Source organism: Rhinolophus sinicus, chromosome 14 (assembly GCF_057876585.1).
Source record: "Rhinolophus sinicus isolate RSI-liver-muscle chromosome 14, RSI-T2T, whole genome shotgun sequence".
Classification (NCBI taxonomy): Eukaryota; Metazoa; Chordata; class Mammalia; order Chiroptera; family Rhinolophidae; genus Rhinolophus; species Rhinolophus sinicus.
Window position 1 is genome coordinate 180,767,733 of NC_142514.1, and position 19,282 is coordinate 180,787,014.

General features: G+C 48.7%; 1 protein-coding gene across 2 annotated transcripts in view; it reads right to left on the reverse strand.

Annotated features, from left to right (window-relative positions):
* Positions 1-1,383: 1,383 nt before the first annotated feature.
* Positions 1,384-19,282, reverse strand: part of AHNAK (AHNAK nucleoprotein) — a 29,554-nt gene continuing 11,655 nt past the window's right edge. Inside the window, exons 5-6 of one of the 2 annotated variants that reach the window (XM_074336493.2) lie at positions 18,428-18,844; positions 1,384-17,662 (exon numbers count right to left, since the gene is read on the reverse strand). In XM_074336493.2, coding sequence (XP_074192594.2) covers positions 2,177-17,662; positions 18,428-18,844 — 15,903 coding nt within the window. In that variant the 3' untranslated portion in view covers positions 1,384-2,176. Of the gene's footprint in view, positions 18,845-19,282 lie in introns of both variants that reach the window. The other variant, XM_074336492.2, reaches the window with a different exon arrangement.

Genomic DNA, 19,282 nt, shown 5'->3' on the forward strand with positions numbered 1-19,282 from the left:
TCTTAGGCAGCATACACACTGTCCCATCCCACCTCCTTGTCAGCTTCAGAATTGAGGAGGAATCAGGAATTGGGCTTTGAGCTGTGGTTGAGCGAAAGCAGCATCCTTGGAGATGCCCAGAATCGGTTAGGACAGAAGGCAGATGTGTGGGCTTCATACCTGAGTGTGTGGAAGGGCTCACACTCACTTCTCTAGGGCTCCACGCCCACCCTTGTTCTCTCCGTAAATTAACATGCGGCTGTGTCGTGAATGCTACATGCATAAATGTGGTACCCTTGCACAGTAGCCAACCCAAATACCTGAAGGGACTCTGGTCAGATGGATACTATCCCCATTTCATGGGCGAGAAAACTGAGGCTCAAGGAAGATGTCGCCCACCTCACAAAGCAGCTGGAGGTAAGTCATCGTAAGAAAAGCAAGGGGGATGCAGCACAGCCCGTGTTACCTATCTCTTACCAAAATCCTCAGGGACGTGGGCTGTGCTGGCTGAGGTAAGAATGGATAGAGCTGGAAAATGCTCATCTGGAAATCAAAGCAAAGGCAGGTGGAGTTTACATTGGGCAGGAGGTCCAGTCCCACTGCTATGTGCAGAAACCCCTGACAAGCTGGTACTGGAGAGGGAGGGATGGGTGACAGCTGTTATCTCTGATCTAGGGATGATCAGAGAGGTGCAGAGCTGCCTCCAGTGGCAGAAAGATGACAACTCTGTGGAATGGTGAGGGAGAAGAGCTTAGTCCAATTGCTTTGGTATAAGAGGGTACTGCCCTCTGCCTAGCAATGACCAACGTTAGGAGCCAGTTTCTAGAAGGCTCCCTCACCATGTATTGTCTACAGAGCTGGAAATCAAAAGGGAACTTTGGTCAGAAGAGATATGTCATAAAGTTTAGCCCTAAAATGGATTAGAAAAAACCATACAGACATCTAATACAAGACCAGCACCCTGATTTCAAAGAGAAAACTGAGGACCAGGCAGGGCAAATAACTTGAGGCCACCCAGCAAAGCTGCAGCCAAGTCAGGAATAGATATGGCAGGACGGCGACTCGCCCAGATCTCTTTCTACCATCCCAATAAGCCTTTTTTTTTTTCATTCACTCCTATATCCTTTTATCCATTTAGAACCATTTTGATTCGTATTCATATCAGAGCATGCAAAGTTCACCAGTGGGTGGGTCCTGGGGTTTGGGCTGCCAGCATGCCAAGCTTCTCTTGATTTCTCAGCAATGATATGGCCAGCCTCATGGTGAGAAGCCAAGAATTCCTCCCATTACCCATTAATTAAGAACCAGCAATGCCACTGGGCGGATCCAGTGTGAACTGTCAGGGCAGGAGTGCAGGGTCCCCAAGCTTCAGCCCCCCAACACACAATGCAAAGGCACAAGACATCAGAGTTAATAAACAGCTTTATTTGCTTTGACAGCACGGATTTTCTTACATTCTCAATTAACTTGCCATTAAAGTGCGGGAAATTTTCTTAATCATAACATTTGTTAAAAGAAATCAGAACCAGTATCAGGAACATGGGGGCCATGAAAATATTTCTTACAATACACAGAATGGAAGCCCCTTGTGTTGAGCTAGTGGGTTGGCCAATTTGCAAACAGTTTCTAATTCCTTCTCACCATGAGCACCACACTGGCTGGGACCACCACCCCTGGGGAAAAAGCAATGCTAAAGAGTTCTAAAAAGACCCACACGCCCTGCCAGCTCCCTGTGGCCATCTTTGGGTGCTTGCTATTTCAGTGGTTCCAATATTAGGAGAAATGGAGGTCTGGCCCCCTCTACTGCCTTCTACCCCATCCCACCCTTACTAACAAAAGCCCCCAAAGTCATTACAATGAAAAAGTGGGTTTCCATTACCCCAACACTAACAATGTTCAGTAAAAATGAGGATAATAAACACAAAAGCTTGCATAGTAAACAGGAGCTCTCAGCGTTCAATGCAAAAAAACTGAAATCTTAAGGCAAATACTGTTGACTTTGCACATGGGCTGGAACTCTTTACCTATCTGTAAAGCTCTGGGAGCCTAAAGGCGGTTGGCTTGTCAGCGCTTGCCCCCGGCAGAGGCCAGATCTTTGCATTACTGCTGAGGCTGTCGGTGTGTTTCTCTTTGGAGGTTATATACAAACACACCCAAGGCTGAAGTATTTTTATACATATATGTACACAAAGGCCTGCTACTCTTTCTTTGTGGAAACCACCAGCTCCACCTCAGGAAGCTGGATGCCAACCTTAGTCCCACTGTCATTGCTAGAAGAAGAGGACAGTCGGGACTTCTTAGAGGCCAAGGATACTCCACTCTCCTGTAACTTGCCTGCCTCATCATCGCTCCCAGTGACCTCATAATGACCTTTGCTCTTTGACCCCAATCCACCAAAGGTACCAAATTTCAGCTTCCCTTGTTTCCCTTTGACTTTTCCACCTTCCAGCGACGCTTCTCCACCATCAAACTCCAAAGTCCCAGTCGGGGTAGAAGGTGCAGAGAACTCCCTTTCGTCACTGAAGGAATTTGAGCGGTGCCGAGGCTTCTTACTTTTAAATAAAGAGAATTTGGCTTTGGGCGAAGAGGTTTCAGCCTCTGCCTCTCCTTCCAGCGAGCCTAAGCTGGCTTTTGAGCTCTTCAGGTCACCTTTGGACCCAGAAATGGATGCTTCTGGTGATCCAGTGACACCACCTTTCCCTTTAGGTTTGGAAAAATTGAATTTCGGCATTTTGATTTTGGACTTTTTAAGTTTTACGTCGGACTCTTCCCACTCACCCTCTCCAGCACCAGCCTGGACACTGGCCTCCACTTTAGGGAAGTTAATATCCACCCCCACTTCTCTGCCAACCAGCTCTCGGCCAGAGAAGGTAAATTTGGGGATCTTCATCTTGGGGAATGTTACCTTTCCAGATCTGCTTTCCAAGTGACCTTGAGGCCCAGACACACTCAGTCCAGGACCCTGGAGTCCAAGCTGGCCTCCTTTCACACCTCCTTCTACCTTTGGTCCTGAGAAATGAAGTCCCCCAGCAAACCTAGGTGCATCCAAGTTGAGAGCAGAGACCTGGGGTCCTTTCCACTCACCCCCGGAACCTTTGACACTGGTATGCCCTTCACCCAGGCTGATATCTGGGGCACTGACACCTCCTGAAACATCTACACCTCCTTTGATTTGGGGGCCCTTCAAGCTGACACCAAAATCTGACTCAGGAGATGCCATATTAAATGAAGGCCCCTTCATGCTAATGTCAGGAGCGGCACCGTGGACCCCTATCCCTGAACCTTTCAGATTGCCTTTGATTTCAGGGCCAGAAATTTGCCCAGTGGGGAGTTTCACATTCATACCTTGCAGCTCCATGTCATATCCAGAGGACTTAATTCCAGGCATTTGGAGATTTCCTTCTAGGCCCTGAACACTGATGCCTGGAAGACTTCCTCCAATAGAGGGACCTTTCATCTCACCAGTGGCCCCGAGGCTCCCTTTTACTTTTGGTCCTTCCAAGTTCAAGTCCACATCTGGTGCTGAGATTTGAGGGCCAGAGATCTGAGGCCCTTTCAGATTCAGGCCTCCGAGGTTCACATCCATGCCCGGCCTCTTTAGTTCTCCAGTCACTTGTGGCCCCTTGATGTTAATGTCCAAGTCAGACCCTGGCGTGGAGATGCCAAACTGGGGCAGCTTCATCTGGGGAAGTTTAAAACCACCTTCAGGTGCCTCCAAACTTAGATCAGGAGCACCTACTGATACTTTAGGGCACTTGATGTCACCAGAGACAGCCAGGTCTCCCTGCAGGCTTGGTCCCTTCAGGGTCACATCTGGCGCACCAACCTTAACCGTTGTTGTGGCATCGATCCCTGGCACTTTCACACCATCTCCTTCCATCTTCACCTTTCCACCAAAACCTCTGAGGTTAAACCCTGGGGCATGCACCTTCATGCTAGGAACAGATGCATCCAGGTCTCCCTTCAAACTTGGTCCTTTCAAGTTCAGGTCGAGGTCAGGTCCAGAGACTTTTGGCATAGAGAGGTTCACTGAAGGCAAGTCTACTTTTGGCCCCTTCAGAGATACATCAGGCCCTTCAAGCTTAACATCTGGTGCACTCAAGCCTCCTTCAAGTGAGGGCAGCTGGGCCTGAAACTCAGCTCCCCCGCCCTCCATTTTCACACCAGGGACACCAATCTTAGGCATCGAAAACTTGGGAAACTTGATTTTCGATTCTGGACCGTGCAGATCTACATCTCCTCCTTCCAGTCCCACACTGGGGACATCACCCTTAATCTTTGGTCCTTTCAAGCTAACGTTCACATCAGGGATGGAGACTTCAGGGGCAGAAATGCCAAATGATGGTGCTTTGACTTGAGCACCTGGGCCCTCAACGTTGATGTCAGGTGCGTTCAAGTTTGCTTGCACCCTGGGGCCTTTCAAGTCGCCCTCAATTTTGGGAGTTGAGACATCCACCTTGAACTTGGGGGCCTTCAGCTTGATGTCAGGACCTTCCACATTAATCCCTGGTGAAGCAATATCCAGATCAGGTGCCTGGATTTCACCTTCCATTTTGGAGCTAGGGAGGGCGGCGTCAGCTTTAAATTTAGGTGATTTAATGTCAAATTCTACATCTGGGAAATACATTTTTCCAAACATAGGTTTCTTGGTTTTAGGAGATTTCACATCGACTTTAAGTGCGGCGTCCGGCCCAGTAACACTGACATCTACGTCCGGAGTCTTGACACTGGCATCAACTTCGCCCCCGGGAACATTCAAGTCAAATCCTTGTTTCTTGGCCTTAATTTTAGGACCACTCATGTGAATTTTAGGCATTTTAAACTTACTTTTCTTGCCCTTGCCACCAACACTAATTTCAGGAGTCTCAACATTCAGCTCTGCCTCAGGAACAGTCACATCGAGCGAAGGTGACTTACAGTCAGCTTTAGGGCTTTTTGTACCAAATCCAAACTTGGGTTTCTTAAATTTGGGAATTTTAACATCTGGCCCCTCAATGTTAACATCTGGGCTCTCCATGTGTATATCTAAGTTTGGAGCTTCTAAATCAACTTTGGGGCCCTTGAGGTCCAGTTCACCACCTTCTAATTTGGGACCAGAAACTCCAATTTTGGGTGCTTTGAGATGCAAATCAATGTCAGGACCAGTTACTTTAGGGGCAGATATATCCAGTGATGGCATCTTCAAATTTGGGCCACTGAGTTTGGCATCAGGGCCTTCAAAATCCAGACCTGGACCTTTAAGATCTACTTCTGGACCTTTGAAAGTACCTTCAATTTTAGGGACAGACACATCAAAATCTCCTTTAACTTTGGGTCCTTTGAAATCCAGGTCAACATCAGGCATGGAGAGCTTGGGAGCTTTGATGTTCATCTCTGGCATCTTGAACTTGGGGCCCCTCAGTTTCGCATCTGGGCCTTCGATATTCACATCTGGAACGTCAATGTCCACTTTAGGTCCTGAGACATCAATGTCAGCTTTGGGCAGGTTCACATCCACGTCTGGGCCCTCTCCTTTGAAGCCAGGCATGCTGAACTTGGGCATTTTCACCTTGGGCATCTTCAGGTGCCAGTCTGGGCCATGAACGTCCACATCTGGGGCATCAATGTCCACTTTGGGCCCTTTGATATCAATTCCAGGGCCCTTGAGGTCACCTTCCACCTTAGGCAGGGAAACATCCACATCACCCTTTATTTTGGGACTTTTCAGGTTTAAGTCAAGGTCAGGCATGGAGATCTTAGGAGCTTTGATGTTCATCTCTGGCATCTTGAACTTGGGGCCCTTCAGTTTTGCATCTGGACCTTCGATATCCACATCTGGAACGTCAATGTCCACTTTGGGTCCCGAGACAGCAATGTCAGCCTTGGGCAGGTTCACATCCACGTCTGGGCCCTCTCCTTTGAAGCCAGGCATGCTGAACTTGGGCATTTTCACCTTGGGCATCTTCAGGTGCCAGTCTGGGCCATGAACGTCCACATCTGGGACATCGACGTCCACTTTGGGGCCCTTGATGTCACCTTCCACTTTGGGCAGAGAAACATCCACATCGCCCTTTACTTTAGGACCCTTCAGATTCAGGTCAACTTCAGGCATAGAGATCTTGGGTGCCTTAAGATGCAGGTCAGGCATTTTAAATTTGGGGCCCTTCAGTTTCCCTTCTGGACCATGAATGTCAATGTCAGGAGTGTCTATGTCCAGCTTAGGGCCTTTAACATCCATTTTGGGACCTTTCAGATCTCCTTCCAGTTTAGGAATGGAAATGTCCAAATCTCCTTTTACCTTAGGTCCTTTCAAGTTCAAATCAATGTCACTCATGGAGATTTGTGGAGTTTTGAAATGCACATCAGGCATCTTAAATTTAGGACCTCTGAGTTTCCCTTCAGGACCCTCAATGTCCACCTCTGGTCCTTTCAGATCACCTTCCATCTTAGGTAGTGAAAGGTCCACATCGCCCTTTACCTTTGGCCCTTTCAGATTTAAGTCAAAGTCAGGCATGGAAATCTTGGGGGCTTTGATGTGCATCTCAGGCATCTTAAATTTGGGCCCCTTTAATTTTCCTTCTGGACCTTCAATATTGATATCAGGAGTATCAATGTCCAATTTGGGAGCCTTTATGTCAATTTCAGGGCCCTTGAGGTCACCTTCCACTTTGGGCAGAGAGACATCCACATCACCCTTCATTTTGGGGCCTTTCAGGTTAAAGTCAAGGTCAGGCATGGAGATTTTGGGGGCTTTGATGTTCATCTCAGGCATCTTGAACTTGGGGCCCTTCAGTTTTGCATCTGGGCCTTCAATGTTCACATCTGGGGCATCAATGTCCACTTTGGGGCCAGAAATATCAATGTCAGCTTTAGGGAGGGTAACATCCACTTCTGGGCCCTCTCCTTTGAAGCCCGGCATGCTGAATTTGGGCATTTTCACTTTGGGCATCTTCAGGTGCCAGTCTGGACCATGAACGTCCACATCTGGGACATCGACGTCCACTTTGGGGCCTTTGAGGTCACCTTCCACTTTGGGCAGAGAAACATCCACATCGCCCTTTACTTTAGGACCCTTCAGATTCAGGTCAACTTCAGGCATGGAGATCTTGGGTGCCTTGAGATGCAGGTCAGGCATTTTAAACTTGGGACCCTTCAGTTTCCCTTCTGGACCATGAATGTCAATGTCAGGAGTGTCTATGTCCACCTTGGGTCCAGTGACATCAATGTTGGCCTTGGGCAGGTTCACATCCACTTCTGGGCCCTCTCCTCTAAAGCCAGGCATGCTGAATTTGGGCATTTTCACCTTGGGCATCTTCAGGTGCCAGTCTGGGCCATGAACATCCACATCTGGGGCATCAATGTCCACTTTGGGGCCCTTGATGTCAACTTCAGGGCCTTTGAGGTCACCTTCCACTTTGGGCAGAGAAACATCCACATCGCCCTTTACTTTAGGACCCTTCAGATTCAGGTCAACTTCAGGCATTGAGATCTTGGGTGCCTTGAGATGCAGGTCAGGCATTTTAAACTTGGGACCCTTCAGTTTCCCTTCTGGACCATGAATGTCAATGTCAGGAGTGTCTATGTCCACCTTGGGTCCTGAGACATCAATGTCAGCCTTGGGCAGGTTCACATCCACTTCTGGGCCCTCTCCTCTAAAGCCAGGCATGCTGAACTTGGGCATTTTCACCTTGGGCATCTTCAGGTGCCAGTCTGGACCGTGAACATCCACATCTGGGGCATCAATGTCCACTTTGGGGCCTTTAAGGTCAATTTCAGGGCCCTTTAATTCACCTTCCACATTAGGGAGAGAAACGTCCACATCACCTTTAACCTTAGGACCTTTCAGGTGCAAATCAAAGTCAGGCATGGAGATCTTGGGGGCTTTGATGTTCATCTCAGGCATCTTGAACTTGGGGCCCTTCAGTTTTGCATCTGGGCCTTCAATATTCACATCTGGAACTTCAACATCTACTTTGGGTCCTGAGACATCAATGTCAGCCTTGGGCAGGTTCACATCCACTTCTGGGCCCTCTCCTTTGAAGCCAGGCATGCTGAACTTGGGCATTTTTATCTTAGGCATCTTCAGGTGCCAGTCTGGGCCGTGAACATCCACATCTGGGGCATCAATGTCCACTTTTGGGCCTTTGATGTCAACTTCAGGGCCTTTCAGGTCACCTTCCACTTTAGGCAGGGAAACATCCACATCGCCTTTGACCTTAGGACCTTTCAGGTGCAGATCAAAGTCAGGCATGGAGATCTTGGGGGCTTTGATGTTCATCTCTGGCATCTTGAACTTAGGACCTTTCAACTTCCCCTCAGGTCCTTCAATGTTAACATCAGGGCCTTCAATGTCCACCTTGGGTCCTGTGACATCAATGTCGGCCTTGGGCAGGTTCACATCCACCTCGGGGCCCTCTCCTTTGAAGCCAGGCATGCTGAACTTGGGCATTTTCACCTTGGGCATCTTCAGGTGCCAGTCTGGGCCATGAACATCCACATCAGGGGCATTAATGTCTACTTTTGGACCTTTGATATCAATCTCAGGGCATTTCAGGTCACCTTCCACTTTAGGCAGAGAAACGTCCACATCGCCCTTCACCTTGGGGCCCTTCAGGTTTAAATCAATGTCAGGCATGGAGATCTTGGGGGCCTTTAGGTGCATCTCTGGCATCTTGAATTTGGGCCCCTTCAATTTCCCCTCTGGGCCTTCAATGTTAATATCAGGAGTTTCAATGTCCACTTTGGGGCCCTTTAGGTCACCTTCCACTGTTGGCAAAGACACGTCCACATCGCCCTTTATTTTGGGGCCTTTCAGGTTCAAATCAAAGTCAGGCATGGAGATTTTGGGAGCTTTGATGTTCATCTCAGGCATCTTGAACTTGGGGCCCTTCAGTTTTGCATCTGGACCTTCAATATTCACATCTGGGGCATCAATGTCCACTTTGGGGCCAGAAATATCAATGTCAGCTTTAGGGAGGGTAACATCCACGTCTGGGCCCTCTCCTTTGAAGCCAGGCATGCTGAACTTGGGCATTTTCACCTTGGGCATCTTCAGGTGCCAGTCTGGGCCATGAACATCCACATCTGGGACATCAATGTCCATTTTGGGCCCTTTGATATCAACCTCTGGCCCTTTCAGATCCCCTTCAATTCTGGGCTGAGAAACAGCCACATCACCTTTTACTTTGGGGCCCTTTAGGTTCAAATCAATGTCAGGCATAGAGATCTTGGGAGCTTTGATATTCATGTCAGGCATCTTGAATCTGGGACCTTTTATGCCTCCTTCTAGACCTTCTACATTGACTTCTGGGCCCTCAATGTCCATTCTGGGACCCTGTATGTTGAGATCTCCTTGTGGCAGGTCCACAGCCACATCTGGCCCTTCCGCTTTTAAGCCAGGGACACCAAACTTGGGCATTTTCATCTTGGGCATTTTCAAATTCCAGTCTGGACCATGAACGTCCACATTAGGCGCATCAAGATGTACTTCTGGTGCCTGAATATCCACTTTGGGTCCTTTAAAGTCACCTTCTAAATTAGGACCTGCAACATCTAAGTCTCCTTTGACTTTAGGACCTTTCAGATTTAACTCCACATCAGGCATAGAAACTTTCGGAGACGAAATGCTCAGGAAAGGCATTTTGAACTTGGATCCTTTCACTTTTCCTTGGACCTCAACATCGGGAGCACTCACATCAATTTTGGGGCCTGTTACATCAATATCTGGCTTTTTAACTTTGACATCCACCTCAGGGGTCTGAACTTTGGAGCCTGAAAAATTAAATTTGGGAAGCTTAAAACGAGATTTCTTTGACTTGCCTTCAATATTGAGCTTAGGACCAGAAATGTCCACTTCTGGGCCCTTTACATCCAACTTGGGAGCTTTAATGTCACCTTCCAATTTGGGCCCAGAAACATCAACATCTCCCTTAAGCTTTGAGCCTTTCAAATTCAAGTCAATTTCTGGCATGGAGATCTTGGGCATGTTTACATGCATGTCAGGCATCTTCAGTTTTGGACCTTTTAATTTGCCTTCTGGGCCATGAATGTCAATATCTGGAGCATCTAAATCTATCTTCGGGCCCTTGATGTCAAGAGTAGGCCCTTTCAAACCACCTTCTACATTTGGAAGTGAAACATCCCCTTCTCCTTTCATTTTAGGGCCTTTAAGGTTAAGGTCCAAATCTGGCATTGATATCGTAGGAGCTTTAATGTTCATCTCTGGCATCTTAAACTTTGGACTTTTCCACTTTCCTTCAGGTCCTTCAATATTCACATCAGGACATTCTAGGTCCACTTTGGGTCCTGAGACATCAATGTCGGCCTTGGGCAGGTTCACATCCACCTCGGGGCCCTCTGCTTTGAAGCCAGGCATGCTGAACTTGGGCATTTTCATCTTGGGCATCTTCAGGTGCCAGTCTGGGCCATGAACGTCCACATCTGGGGCATCAATGTCCACTTTGGGGCCCTTGATGTCAACTTCAGGAACTTTAATCTCACCTTCCACTTTTGGTAAAGACACATCCACATCACCCTTCACTTTGGGGCCCTTCAGGTGCAGATCAAAGTCAGGCATGGAGATTTTGGGGGCTTTGATGTTCATCTCCGGCATCTTGAACTTAGGACCTTTCAATTTCCCCTCAGGTCCTTCAATGTTAACATCAGGGCCTTCAATGTCCACCTTGGGTCCTGAGACATCAATGTCGGCCTTGGGCAGGTTCACATCCACCTCGGGGCCCTCTCCTTTGAAGCCAGGCATGCTGAACTTGGGCATTTTCACCTTGGGCATCTTCAGGTGCCAGTCTGGGCCATGAACGTCCACATCTGGGGCATCAATGTCCACTTTGGGCCCTTTGATATCAACTTCAGGGCCTTTCAGGTCACCTTCCACTTTAGGCAAAGAAACGTCCACATCACCCTTCACTTTGGGGCCCTTCAGATGCAGATCAAAGTCAGGCATGGAGATCTTGGGGGCTTTGATGTTCATCTCTGGCATCTTGAACTTAGGACCTTTCAACTTTCCTTCTGGTCCTTCAATATTAACATCAGGGCCTTCAATGTCCACCTTGGGTCCTGAGACATCAATGTCGGCCTTGGGCAGGTTCACATCCACCTCGGGGCCCTCTCCTTTGAAGCCAGGCATGCTGAACTTGGGCATTTTCATCTTAGGCATCTTCAAGTGCCAGTCTGGGCCATGAACATTTACATCTGGGGCATCAATGTCCACTTTGGGGCCTTTGAGGTCAATTTCAGGGCCTTTCAGATCACTCTCCATTTTAGGACCTGTGATATCCACATCTCCTTTCAGTTTTGGACCTGTTAGATTAAGATCAATATCTGGCATGGATATCTTTGGAGTCTTAAAATGCATCTCAGGCATCTTAAACTTTGGACTTTTCCACTTTCCTTCAGGTCCTTCAATATTCACATCAGGACATTCAAGGTCCACTTTGGGTCCTGAGACATCAATGTCGGCCTTGGGCAGGTTCACATCCACCTCAGGGCCCTCTCCTTTGAAGCCAGGCATGCTGAACTTGGGCATTTTCACCTTGGGCATCTTCAGGTGCCAGTCTGGGCCGTGAACATCCACATCTGGGGCATCAATGTCCACTTTGGGCCCTTTGATGTCAACTTCAGGGCCTTTCAGGTCACCTTCCACTTTAGGCAGGGAAACATCCACATCACCTTTGACCTTAGGACCTTTCAGGTGCAGATCAAAGTCAGGCATGGAGATCTTGGGGGCTTTGATGTTCATCTCTGGCATCTTGAACTTAGGACCTTTCAACTTCCCCTCAGGTCCTTCAATGTTAACATCAGGGCCTTCAATGTCCACCTTGGGTCCTGAGACATCAATGTCGGCCTTGGGCAGGTTCACATCCACTTCGGGGCCCTCTCCTTTGAAGCCAGGCATGCTGAACTTGGGCATTTTCACCTTGGGCATCTTCAGGTGCCAGTCTGGGCCATGAACGTCCACGTCTGGGACATCAATGTCCACTTTGGGGCCTTTTAGGTCACCTGCCACCTTAGGCAGGGAAATGTCTACATCTCCTTTGACCTTAGGACCTTTCAAATGTAAATCCACATCTGGCATGGAGATCTTTGGCGCTTTGATATTCATCTCTGGCATCTTTAAATTAGGCCCCTTGATCTTTCCCTCTGGACCCTCAATGCTCATACTTGGGGCTTCAATGTCAACTTTGGGTCCTGAGACATCGATGTCAGCCTTGGGCAGGTTCACATCCACTTCTGGGCCCTCTGCTTTGAAACCGGGCATGCTGAACTTGGGCATTTTCATCTTGGGCATCTTCAGGTGCCAGTCTGGGCCATGAACACTCACATCTGGGGCATCGACATCCACTTTGGGTCCTTTGATGTCCACATCTGGCACTTTCACTTCACCTTCCATCTTGGGCACAGACACATCCACATCCCCTTTGACTTTGGGGCCTTTCAAGTGTAAGTCCACATCAGGCATAGAGATCTTGGGAGCCTTGAAATGCATGTCTGGCATCTTAAACTTGGGGCCTTTGAACTTGGCATCAGGACATTCCAGGTCAACGTCAGGCACCTCCACATCCACACTGGGACCCTTCAAATCTCCCTCCAACTTTGGCACAGACACATCCACATCCCCTTTGACTTTGGGGCCTCTCAAGTGTAAGTCCACATCAGGCATGGAGATCTTGGGAGCCTTGAAATGCATGTCTGGCATCTTAAACTTGGGGCCTTTGAACTTGGCATCAGGACATTCCAGGTCAACGTCAGGCACCTCCACATCCACACTGGGACCCTTCAAATCTCCCTCCAACTTTGGCACAGACACATCCACATCCCCTTTGACTTTGGGGCCTCTCAAGTGTAAGTCCACATCAGGCATGGAGATCTTGGGAGCCTTGAAATGCATGTCTGGCATCTTAAACTTGGGGCCCTTCAGCTTCCCTTCTGGTACCTCAAGGCTCACATCTGGGGCATCAATGTCAACCTTGGGTCCAGAGATGTCAATGTCAGCCTTGGGCAGGTTCACATCCATTTCTGGGCCCTCTGCTTTGAAACCGGGCATGCTGAACTTGGGCATTTTCATCTTGGGCATTTTCAAGTTCCAGTCTGGGCCATGAACATCCACGTCTGGGACATCGACACCCATTTTGGGTCCTTTGATGTCCACATCTGGCACTTTCATTTCACCTTCTATATTGGGCACAGACACATCCACATCCCCTTTGACTTTGGGGCCTTTCAAGTGTAAGTCCACATCAGGCATGGAGATCTTGGGGGCCTTGAAGTGCATGTCTGGCATCTTAAACTTGGGGCCTTTGAACTTGGCATCAGGACATTCCAGGTCAATGTCAGGCACCTCCACATCCACACTGGGACCTTTGATATCAACTTGTGGACCTCTGAGATCACCTTCTAGTTCTGGCACAGAGGCATCTATCTCTCCTTTCAGTTTGGGTCCCTTCAAATTCAAGTCCACATTTGGCATGGACATCTTGGAAGATTTGATGTTCAATTTAGGCATCTTAAACTTAGAGCCTTTTAATTTTCCTTCTGGTCCCTCAATGTCTAAATCAGGAGCCTCAATGTCCACTTTGGGGCCAGAAACATTAATGTCAGCCTTGGGCAGGTTCACATCCACTTCTGGGCCCTCTCCTTTGAAGCTGGGCATGCTGAACTTGGGCATTTTCACTTTGGGCATCTTCAGGTGCCAGTCTGGACCGTGAACATCCACATCTGGAACATCGACACCCACTTTGGGTCCTTTGATGTCCACATCTGGCACTTTCATTTCACCTTCTATCTTGGGCACAGACACATCCACATCCCCTTTGACTTTGGGGCCTTTCAAGTGTAAGTCCACATCAGGCATGGAGATCTTGGGGGCCTTGAAATGCATGTCTGGCATCTTAAACTTGGGACCTTTCACCTTTCCTTCTGGACATTCAACATCAATGTCACCAACATCCAAATCCACCTTAGGGGCTTTAACATCTATTTCAGGAATTTTCAAGTCTCCTTCCACTTTAGGAAGGGAAACATCTACATCAGTTTTCAGTTTAGGGGCTTTCAGATTAAGTCCAACATCAGGCATAGAGATTTTGTGTGTCTGTATATTCATGCTTGGCATCTTGAACTTGGGACCCTTTAGTTTCCCCTCTGGACCTTCAATAGTCACATCTGGAGCATCAATGTCCACTTTGGGTCCAGAGACATTAATGTCGGCCTTGGGCAGGTTGACATCCACTTCTGGGCCCTCTCCTTTGAAGCCAGGCATGCTGAACTTGGGCATTTTCACCTTGGGCATCTTCAGGTGCCAGTCTGGGCCATGAACTCCCACATCTGGTACATTAACGTCCACTTTGGGACCTTTGAGGTTGACATCTGGAGCTTTTATCTCTCCTTCTACTTTTGGGACTGTCACATCATAATCTTCTTTCATTTTAGGAGCTTTCAAATGCAAACCAACATCTGGCATGGATATCTTCTGAGGCTTTATATTCATTTCTGGCATCTTAAATTTAGGTCCTTTTAGTTTGGCATCTGGACCTTCAATATTCACATCTGGAACGTTAATGTCCACCTTGGGTCCTGAGACATCAATGTCAGCCTTGGGTAGGTTCACATCCACGGCTGGGCCCTCTCCTTTGAAGCCAGGCATGCTGAACTTGGGCATTTTCATCTTGGGCATCTTCAGGTGCCAGTCTGGGCCATGAACATCCACATCTGGAGCACTGATGTCAACTTTGGGTCCTTTAAGGTCAACATCTGGCACTTTTATTTCACCTTCTACATCAGGCAAAGACATATCTGCATCTCCCTTTAGTTTTGGCCCCTTTAGATTCAGGTTCACATCAGGCATGGAGATTTTGGGGGCCTTGAAGTGCATCTCAGGCATCTTAAACTTAGGACCCTTCAGCTTTCCTTCTGGTCCCTCAAGGCTCACATCTGGAGCTTCAATGTCAACTTTGGGTCCAGAAATGTCAATGTCAGCTTTGGGCAGGTTCACATCCACTTCTGGGCCCTCTGCTTTGAAGCCAGGCATGCTGAACTTAGGCATTTTCATCTTGGGCATTTTCAAGTTCCAGTCTGGGCCATGAACATCCACATCTGGGGCATTAATGTCAACTTTGGGTCCTTTGATGTCCACATCTGGCACTTTCATTTCACCTTCCATCTTGGGCACAGACACATCCACATCCCCTTTGACTTTGGGGCCTTTCAAGTGTAAGTCCACATCAGGCATGGAGATCTTGGGGGTCTTGAAGTGCATCTCAGGCATCTTAAACTTGGGACCCTTCAGCTTTCCTTCTGGTCCCTCAAGGCTCACATCTGGAGCTTCAATGTCAACCTTGGGTCCAGAGATGTCAATGTCAGCCTTGGGCAGGTTCACATCCACTTCTGGGCCCTCTGCTTTCAAGCCTGGCACACTGAACTTGGGCATTTTCATCTTGGGCATTTTCAAGTTCCAGTCTGGGCCATGAACATCCACGTCTGGAACATCTACACCCACTTTGGGTCCTTTGATGTCCACATCTGGCACTTTCATTTCACCTTCTATCTTGGGCACAGACACATCCACATCCCCTTTGACTTTGGGGCCTTTCAAGTGTAAGTCCACATCAGGCATGGAGATCTTGGGGGCCTTGAAGTGCATCTCAGGCATCTTAAACTTGGGACCCTTCAGCTTTCCTTCTGGTCCCTCAAGGCTCACATCTGGAGCTTCAATGTCAACCTTAGGTACGGCAATGTCAATGTCACTCTTGGGCAAGTTTACATCCACATCTGGGCCCTCACCTTTGAAACTAGGCATGCTGAATTTAGGCATTTTCATCTTGGGCATTTTGAGGCTCCAGTCTCCACCTTGTACTTCTACATCTGGTGCTGTAATGTCCACCTTGGGGCCTTTGATGTCCATGTCTGGAACTTTCATTTCACCTTCTATTTTGGGTGCAGACATATCTACATTTCCTTTCATTTTGGGTCCTTTAAGATTGAGGTCAACATCTGGCAGAGTCATCTTAGGAGCTTTGAAGTGCATCTCAGGCATCTTAAACTTGGGGCCTTTCAACTTCCCTTCAGGTCCTTCAAGGCTCAGATCTGGAGCATTAATATCTACCTTGGGTGCAGAAATGTCCACATCAGCCTTGGGCAGTTTCACATCCAATTCTGGGCCCTCTCCTTTGAGGCTGGGCATGGTAAATTTGGGCATTTTCATCTTGGGCATCTTTAGGTTCCAATCAGGACCCTGAACTTCAACATCTGGGGCACTGATATGTGCTTTTGGCCCTTTCATGTCACCTTCCAGCTTTGGCACTGTTACATCGTATTCTCCTTTTACCTTGGGGCCTTTCATATGCAAATCCACATCAGGCATGGAGATCTTTGGGCCTTTAATATTCATCTCAGGCATCTTAAACTTGGGACTCTTCAGCTTTCCTTCAGGTCCTTCAATATTCACATCTGGAACTTCAACATCCACTTGGGGTCCTGAGATGTCAACGCCAGCCTTTGGCAAGTTCACATCCACTTCTGGGCCCTCTGCTTTGAAGCCAGGCATGCTGAACTTGGGCATTTTCATCTTGGGCATCTTTAGGTGCCAGTCGGGGCCATGAACATCCACATCAGGGGCATCAATGTCCACTTTGGCACTTTTAAGTTCAACATCAGGAACTTTCATCTCACCTTCAACCTTTGGCGCAGTGACATCGTACTCTCCTTTCACTTTAGGGCCTTTCAAATGTAAGTCCACATCTGGCATAGAGATCTTTGGGGCTTTGATATTCATCTCAGGCATCTTAAACTTGGGTCCTTTTAATTTTCCTTCTGGTCCCTCAATTCTCATGTCTGGAGCACTAACATCTACCTTGGGCCCTGAAATGTCCACATCAGGCTTGGGCAGGTTCACATCCACCTCCGGGCCCTCTGCTTTGAACCCTGGCACACTAAATTTGGGCATTTTCATCTTGGGCATCTTCAGATGCCAGTCTGGGCCGTGAACATCCACATCTGGGGCATTAATGTCCATCTGAGGACCTTTCAGCTCTCCTTCAAGTTTTGGTACTGTTACATCATACTCTCCTTTTACCTTTGGGAGTTTAACATTCAGATCTACATCAGGCATGGAGACCTTTGGTGTCTTGACATTCACTTCAGGCATCTTAATATCAGGGCCTTTAAGTTTGCCCTCCAGGCCTCCGATGTTGACGTTTGGGGCTTCCACGTTGACCTTGGGCCCAGAAATAGTGACATCTCCTTTGGGTAGATTCACATCTACATCTGGGCCTTCTCCTTTGATTCCTGGAGTGCTGAACTTGGGCATTTTCATCTTGGGCATTTTCAGGTTCCATTCTGGGCCATGAACGTCCACATCTGGGGCACTGATATCCACTTTGGGGCCTTTGACATCAACTTCAGGGACTTTGACTTTCCCTTCTACTTTTGGGAGTGTGACATCTACACCCCCTTTCACTTTAGGTGCAGCCGCATTTAAATCTACATCTGCCATAGAAATACTGCAAGTTCCTATTTTCCCAGAAGGACCACTCAGCTTGGGGCCTGCCAGGGTCCCCTCCAGGCTGGGTATTTCTATGTCCACTTTGGATCCTTTAACTGCCACTTGAGGGCCTTTAACATCACCTTGCATTCCCGGAGCAGAAACTTTAATATCTCCTTTCAGTTTGGAGGACCCAAGGCTCAGATCCACATCCTGCATGGAGATTTTAGGTTTCTGAATAACCATTTCAGGACTCTTGACTTTAGTACCCTTCCCCTTCCCTTCCAGCCCCCCAGTAGCAACCTTAGGCAGGCTGATGTCCCCAGAAATCCCAGGAAGAGTCACTTCACCTGTGGGCAGTGTTACATCAACGCTGGCTCCCTCTCCCTTAGAACCCGATACAGAGAATTTCGGGACTTTCATCTTGGGCATATTTAGTTTGCCCCCAGGCCCATGAATGTCAATGTCAGGGGCTCGACCTTCCACATTGGGGCCAGTGATGCTGCCCTTGATTTGAGGAGCAGAGATGTCCATCCCCATACTCCCCTGTGGCTTGGCACCTTTCAGGCCTAGGTGTCCCTCAAGTGATGGCCCAGTGATTTGGGGGCCCTTCAGCTTCCCCTGAAGGCCCTCAATATTGGCAGAGGGAGCACTGACCTCTAGCTGAGGGGTCTGGATGTTCCCGCCAATGGTCATGCCTGGCTTACTGCCCTTGTGCCCCACAGAGAATTCAGGTGCAGACACATTCAACCCTGCCTCTTGTGCCTGGCCCTCAGGCCCTATTGAGACACCAAATTTTGGCATCTTCATGGTGGGCATTTTAATTTTCCCATTATTGTCACTCTCGTGAGATGGGCCCTGCAACTCTACGGCCCCACCCCCAAGAGAAGATGAAATGTCCACTCCTGGAACTTGGACCCCACCTTTGCCACCCAAGTCCAAGCCCTTTGCACTAACATTGACGCCCAGGCTTCCCACCTTTATCCCAGGCATGGTGACCTGGAGCTTTGAGTGGCCAGCACCTTGGAGCTCTGGTCCTGGAACAGAAATGGACCCTGCTCGGACGTCCACAGCAGAGCCTGTGGTTGGAGACACTGTCCCCGAGCCCGAGGGCAGTCTGATCACAGTCTTCCCAGGCTGAGTCTCCACATCTACAGTGGAGATTTCAGTCAGTTCATGCCGTGGAATCTTGAGCTTGAACTCCGGGCTGCTGATGTCAATGTCTTTGGCTCCTTCCCGGCCTGTCACATCCACAGTGTAGGCCGTGACCCTTCTAGTCACCGTGATGGTACGGCTCTGGGTCTCCCCAGGGTCCACTTCCACTCCGTCCTCCGACTTCAGCCGAGGCTTGATCTTCGTGGTATAGATACGCCGGTACTCCTCATCATCCCCGCTCTGCGGAAAGACATGCCCGGCAGAGGTTGCAGCAGAGTCTGCCTGAGTTACAGACGCCCGGCCACAGCCCAGCTGACAACATGGGTGCCTGTTTCCCAAAGAAGCTGGGACCATAATGGAGGTCCACAGAGCTTCCTGGGGCAGAGCACAGGGGGGCTGACAAAAATGGGGCTGACAGTCACATCACAGGAGGAAATCAGAAATCATTTGGGGAAACTCTGGTAAGCAAAAGTCACAGGGGAAGGGTGCAGACTCCTGGACTACGTGGTCTAGGAGAAAGATTTACAATCAATTCTAGACTCAAATCTGCCTGTCAAGTACCGGGGACGCCTCCGGGCAACCATCTCTGTGCTGACTTGACCCTAAGGCTCTTGGCTCTCAACTCCCTGGCGTGTTTGTTTAATTGGGAGGGGAATCCTCCCAAGGACCCCTGGAAAG